Raw genomic sequence first — 6,563 nt, 5'->3', positions numbered from 1 at the left:
AATACTGTAATTCTTTCTCATTTTGATTCATGTTATATGTTTGAGTTTGTTATAAATTATGAAAGCAACCTCCATTATTAGCATAAGTCTCTCTTCTTCTTCGCTTCATCTCCAAGAAACAAAACACTCATTCTTGAGTTTGATCTTTATCTCTCACGATCCAATATTTTTCTTGAGTTTCACTATGGCGAACGAATTGGACAACGTTGGACTGTCCAACGTTGAAGATGAAGTAATAATCTCACGTTTTCTTAAGCGTATGGTCATCAACGGAGATTCAATGCCCGAGCACTTCATCCAAGACGTTGACGTGTTCAACAAGAATCCAAATGTGGAGTTCGATGCTGAGAGACCTGGATTCGTGATCGTGAAACCACGAACAGAGAGTTGTGGTAAAACTGATGGATGCGAATCAGGTTGCTGGAAGATCATTGGTCGTGATAAACTGATCAAATCGGAGAAGACTGGGAAGGTTCTAGGGTTCAAGAAGATTCTCAAGTTCTGCCTAAGTAGGGGACCAAGAGAGTACAAGAGAAGCTGGGTAATGGAAGAGTATAGGCTTACTAAAAACTTGAACAAGAAGCAAGATCATCTGATTTGCAAGATTCAGTTTCTGTTCCGAGCAGAGATCATTTCCTTGCTAGCCAAGCATTTCTCGTATCTCTCCACTACTATATCAGTACCAGTTCCTGCAAATCTGTTACTGCCTGCTTATGGATACTATTCACCCGATACTCCAGAGGATGACGTACCTTATCTGATAACCTTAGCTGCTACCGAGGGAAACGATTGGCCAAGCTACGTTACCAACAACAACGTGTACCGTTTGCATCCAATTGAGCTTGGAGATCCTTTCGATCAGATGTTTGAGGATTACGGAATCTGCATCTTCTCTAACGAGACTTGTCGTACATCTGATATATGCTATGATGGTTACTGGAAGATCATGCACCATGATAGGCCGATCAGGTCAAAGTCCGGGGAGACGATTGGTTTCAAGAAAGTGTTTAGGTTTCATACAGTGGGGGAACTAAGGTATGTTTGTGAAGGAGTAGAAGTGAAGGTAACTTGGACTATAGATGAGTATAGGCTTAACGATGCGAAGCACAACAAATTGTTGTGCGTCATCAAGTTCACCTCCAGCTAAGGGAATTCTACTCTGGATTTCATGATTGATCATCTAGCTAGAGAATTGGTCATATGATAATCCATGAGTCCTTGTGTTTTTTTTTTTTTTTTTTTTTTCTCTATTCAATTTGGTTTAGCTAGAGACTAGATCATGCGCATACTTCTTTATTTCCTGTGCTATGTGGTTATAGAGACTTTTTTGTGGCTGCAATTTGTTAACTGTAATCGCATGTAAAGAAGGATAATGCTAAACAGAGAAAAATATAAAGATATAGAACGTTTGGTGTATTATATATTTATATATATTGACAAGTAAGTAACTCTAGAAACTTCAAGAAGATGGACCTTGTAATGGACATCTATTTATTATATATTCATTTCATACCATATAGATTTGTCTTTATATAGTAATCATATGACTAAGATTTGACTGTCGACCATTTCTACAAGCCACTCATCCTTCTCTGTTTAATAAATTACCAACAAAACTTTAAAATGACTATCATCAAAACTGATTCAGCCATGTCTTTGTCCACCTCTCTCTTACCGTTACCCTCAGTCACGCCACTTCAGATCGACTCTGTTACTTCAAAACTGGTTCCAACTCTGTTTCCTCTGCTCTCTTCCCTTCTTTCCTTTTATTTTTGGTTGACTTCTTTTGTTTTGGCTCAATTACACATGCTGGGGTACGAGGTTTGGGATTTGCATGGTAATTTTGTGGTTTTCACTGTCATTGGCATTTACCTAGAGGCTAATGCCGTCCCATTCTTCCGTGACATCAATACAGGTGTGCTTGCTTTTTAAAACACCACTTACTTAACGGGCACGTTACAGTTCACTTAGAAAACCTTATGATTGAATTGTTCTTTAGGTGAGTTTGAGAAATTTATTAAAGTGACAATGAAACTACCATTGACCGGAAAAGAATATTTGGAGAAAGTAGTGTGTAGCAATTTGGAAATCGTTAGGGATTTACATACATAGCGAAGTCAAAGCTCTTCAGAGATTCTTGGAGATGCTTCCATCCTCCCGATGCTTCCATCCTCTTCGCTCTTTCTGACGGTACTAGCTACTTCTGCTATCACAATAGTAGTCAGAACATGTAGCTATGAACACTTTTTTACGTCATGTGTTTGTTGTAAACATGTTTTGCAGATTGCGTTTTCTAAGACGATACTATTCTTAAAGCTTGACAAACTGTGGTCGAGAATAAGTTGTTGGCGGAGGCACTTCTTGAATCAATCATTGGAACTAGGCTGAGTCTTGCCGAGAGATTAGCCAAGTTGATGAAGAACAAATAATGAGATACATTTTTCTATTGGGAGCCTTTATATGTTTAGCTCCCAACGAGTGTATTGCCTCTGTTTTTAAGAATATTCTAAAAATGTTATGGACTAAGATTAAATAAAAATTATATCATCAATACAATAGTTTCTCTTGATTTTTGTTATTAAGCAAATGCAAACCAGTGGTCAAGAAATTATAGGCCAAAAGATTTGGAATTTAGGTAAAAAACAAAAAATCATAATCTAAAACTTATTCATTCTGTTAATTTCACAACTAATATAAATTAAAAGTACTAAACATTATGAATAAAAAATTGAGCCAATATTATCCGTTTAAAGGTGTTATAAGTAGACGAACTTAAACGCACGTCCATTAACACAACTCTCTCTTCTTAATTCTTTTTCGCTTCTTCTCCAAGAAACCAACACTTTCTTGCGTTTGATCTTTCTCTCTCTCGATCCCATCTTTTTCTTGATCGATATAATGTGTTTCAGTATGGAGGAGGACGATCTGATAGAAGCAGAAGACGAGGCAACTTATAGGCTAATCATGGAAGAACTGATCAGAGCAGAAGACGATATGCTAATAGTGGAAGAACTGATCAAAGCAGAAGACGAACTGATCAGAGCAGAAGACGAAGTATTACTCTCACGTTATCTGAAGCGTATGGTCGTTAACGGAGATTCATGGCATCAGCAATTCATCAAAGACGTAGACGTGTTCAACAAGAATCCATATGAAGAGTTCGATTCTGAGAGCCCTACCTTCGTGATCGTTAAGCCAAGAACAGAGGATTGTGGTAAAACTGATGGATGCGAATCAGGTTGCTGGAGGATCATTGGTCGTGATAAACTGATCAAATCGGAGAAGACTGGGAAGGTTCTAGGGTTCAAGAAGATTCTCAAGTTCTGCGTACAGAGGAAACCAAGAGAGTACAAGAGAAGCTGGGTAATGGAAGAGTTTAGGCTCACGAATAACTTGAACAAGAAGCAAGATCATGTGATTTGCAAGATTCGTCTTCTGTTTGAAGCCGAGACTAGTTCCTTGCTAGCCAAGCATTTCTCGTATCTCCCCACTACTAAAGCCGTACCGGTTCCTGCGAATCTATTACTTCCAGCTTATGGATTCAAATCAACATATCCACAAATGGATGATGAATCATATGTGCTAATGATACCTGATTCAGAAGGAAACTCTTGGCCTAGTTACGTTACAAACAACGTGTACCGCTTGGATCCATGGAAGCTTGTGGATATTCATGATCAGATGTTTCTAAACTTCGGAACCTGTTTCTTCACTAACGGGACTTGTGGTGTTACCGATGTATGCGATAATGGTTACTGGAGGATCCTGCACCCTGATAGGCTGGTCAGGTCAAAGTCCGGGGAGCCCATTGGTTTCAAGAAGGTTTTTCAGTATTATGAAACGAAGAAGCAAAGATATGTTTGTGAAGGAGAAGATCATAAGGTAACTTGGACTATAGAAGAGTATAGGCTTGTCGAAATGGTGATGAAGAATAAAGTGTTGTGCGTTATCAAGCTCACTATTGATGATAACTAGCTAGGGAGACTTACGCAACATTTCTGTATAGAGATACTTTTGTCTTTAACTTTTTCTATGTAATTTTATCATGATTCATGAGTAGGTCTTGTGTTTCTTATTCATATATGCATAGATAAACAAAAAACACTAATTTATATGTATGTGGTTATTTTTTGCATTTCTTTTTTCAACCATTGATAAGATGACTAGTTCTAGTTTTCTATTCCGCACAATATATATATATATATATTTTGCGATGAATCTGTGGAATTATCTTCTTAAAGCATAATATTATTTAGCTCATTAATTCTAATTTGGTTTTTTACCTTGTGCAAAAAATGACTTGATCAGGTCTTGTAAATCGTGCAATTTCCTTGGTAATTCTAAATTTCTGATTATTGAGAATAAATTTCGGGAGAACTTTCGATTCAAACCAATACTAGTAACATTTTTTTTTGGTTTGTGGTTATAGAGGCTTTTTTGTGTGGCTGCAATATGTTAATTCTAATCGCATGTAAAGAACGATCTTGTGAAATAGAGTTAAGATATAAAAGATTTGGTGTATTATTTCAAAGGGGATCATTTACGTATATAGGAGTACAAAAACAGTTTTACTTGGTGACAAGTAATTAATTATTCTAGAGACTTCTGAGGGAGGCTAGGAACAGAATACAACAGAGAAGAAGCAATGACGATGACAAGTAATTCTAGAGACTTCTGAGGCAAGGAACAGAACATAACAGACAAAAAGCAGTATAATGACTGTGATTCAGATAGGATCCTCTGCACCAGTCCAGCTCCAGCAGAGAGACCGACAACCTTGCGTAACAAGCAACACAATTTAATAAAGGAAATTTTCTTTTCTTTTTTTTCTCAATGCGGCGATACACCAAACCCTAATTCCATATATCTCATCATCTTATATCTTCTGTTTATATGCTCAAAAGAAAAACACAGGAAACTTTGAAAACAAAAAGATGGATCGAAAGGAGAAGAAACAAAAGCTTGACACATCAGGAATCACAAGTCTCTCTCTCTCAAAGATGCATCTAAAGTTTAAGAAGAAGAAGAAGACGAAGAAGCAAAAAAATTCAGAAAATCACAAGTCCCTCTCTATCAAAGAATAAAGATTTGGTAATCACAAGTCCCTCTCTGTCAAAGAATAAAGATTTGGTAATCTCAAGTCCTTCTCTGTCAAAGATTGATGTGAGACAAGTGATGAAGAAGCAAAACGATGTCGCTATGTTACTTGCTAGGAAAGCAATCTCTGCGGTAGCCAAAAACTCTAATTTCGTCTTCTCTCCTGTATCAATCAGTGCGGTACTCACCATGGTTGCTGCTAGCTGCGATGAAGAAAGTGAAGAACTAAGATCCTTCATCCTCTCCTTCCTTAGGTCTTCCTCAACCGATGAACTCAATGCAGTTTTCCATGAAATAGCTTCCTTTGTCCTTGTTGACGGAAGAAAAAAAGGCGGCCCCAAAATCGCTGTCGTTAATGGAGTTTGGATGGAGCAATCACTACCTGTTAGTCCCTCGTTGAAAGATATTTTTGAGAATTTCTTCAAGGCTGCTTTTGAGCAAGTTGATTTCCGAACCAAGGTTAGCTTATGCATGATTTCTCTATCACATCAAGATATGTCTAAATCATATCACATTCAATGTTTTCTTCATTTTCCTTATAATCCCATATATGTATGATCTTTGGTTTGTAGTTTTGCGTTTATAGTTTTTGTTGTTTTTGAAGGCTGAACAAGTGCGTATGGAAGTGAATTCTTGGGCATCACGTCACACCAATGGTCTCATCAAAAATCTTCTTCCTCATGGATCAGTTACAAGGCTAACCGACAGGATTCATGGAACCGCATTGTACTTCAAAGGATCTTGGGAAAAAAAATTCCATAAGTCAATGACGGAACGCAAACCTTTTTACCTTGTCAATGGAACAACAGTGTCTGTACCCTTCATGAGTAGCTCTCATAAACAATACATTGAGTCTTATAATGGTTTCAAGGTCCTCAGTCTTCCTTATAGACAAGACCGCGACGAGGATACTGACCGCGGCTTTTCAATGTATTTCTATCTCCCGGACATGAAAGATGGATTGGATAATCTTTTAAAGAGAATGTCATCTACCCCTGGATTCTTGGATAGTCACATTCCCAAAGAAAAAGTTAAAGTTGGTGAATTCAGAATTCCAAAGTTTAAGATCGAATCAGGGTTCGAAGCTTCAAGTTATTTCAATAACTTTGTGCTTGATGTGTCAATGTACCAGAAAGTTTTTATTGAGATTGATGAAGAAGGTACTGAAGCTTATGCTTGCACTGATTTTCATGTTCCATACAATGGCTGCTCTTGGGTGAGGCCGATAGATTTTGTAGCAGATCATCCATTTGTTTTCTTGATTAGAGAATACCAAACCGGAACTGTTTTGTTCGCTGGCCAAATCTTCGATCCTTCTGCTTAGGACCGGCCTTAACCGAATCAAGATTTGGTTCTTTCTCTAGTTTTTCGATTTTTTTCTTCTTTTCATAATCTTTTTTTTTTTAAATATATTTTACAAAGGTTTTTAACAATCTTTTGAGAATGTTACAATATATGTATATAAT

General features: G+C 37.3%; 2 protein-coding genes and 1 pseudogene across 4 annotated transcripts; all 3 read left to right on the top strand.

Moving 5' to 3' along the window:
• Positions 1-184: 184 nt before the first annotated feature.
• LOC17874263 lies at positions 185-2,429 on the top strand (annotated as a pseudogene).
• Positions 2,430-2,898: 469 nt separating this feature from the next.
• On the top strand, positions 2,899-3,975 carry LOC17874264. The gene has a single exon (XM_006279070.2). The coding sequence runs from the start codon at positions 2,899-2,901 to the stop codon at positions 3,973-3,975; it is 1,077 nt and encodes a 358-aa protein (XP_006279132.2).
• Positions 3,976-4,934: 959 nt separating this feature from the next.
• Positions 4,935-6,421, top strand: LOC17874262 (probable non-inhibitory serpin-Z5). 3 transcript variants are annotated; one of them, XM_023781823.1, is made up of 3 exons: positions 4,935-5,044; positions 5,091-5,556; positions 5,702-6,421. In XM_023781823.1, exons 1-3 carry the CDS (start codon positions 4,935-4,937, stop codon positions 6,419-6,421), a joined length of 1,296 nt encoding a protein of 431 aa, XP_023637591.1. The 3 variants fall into 3 exon arrangements, with proteins under 3 accessions (XP_023637591.1, XP_023637553.1, XP_023637514.1); XM_023781785.1 differs by having other exon boundaries at positions 4,935-5,062; positions 5,103-5,556; XM_023781746.1 differs by having other exon boundaries at positions 4,935-5,062; positions 5,103-5,649; positions 5,684-6,421.
• The last annotated feature ends 142 nt before the right edge of the window (positions 6,422-6,563 follow it).

Source organism: Capsella rubella, unplaced genomic scaffold (genome assembly GCF_000375325.1).
Source record: "Capsella rubella cultivar Monte Gargano unplaced genomic scaffold, Caprub1_0 scaffold_170, whole genome shotgun sequence".
NCBI lineage: Eukaryota > Viridiplantae > Streptophyta > Magnoliopsida > Brassicales > Brassicaceae > Capsella > Capsella rubella.
Note: the sequence above shows the minus strand (reverse complement) of the source record. Positions and strands in the feature narration are given on the sequence as shown.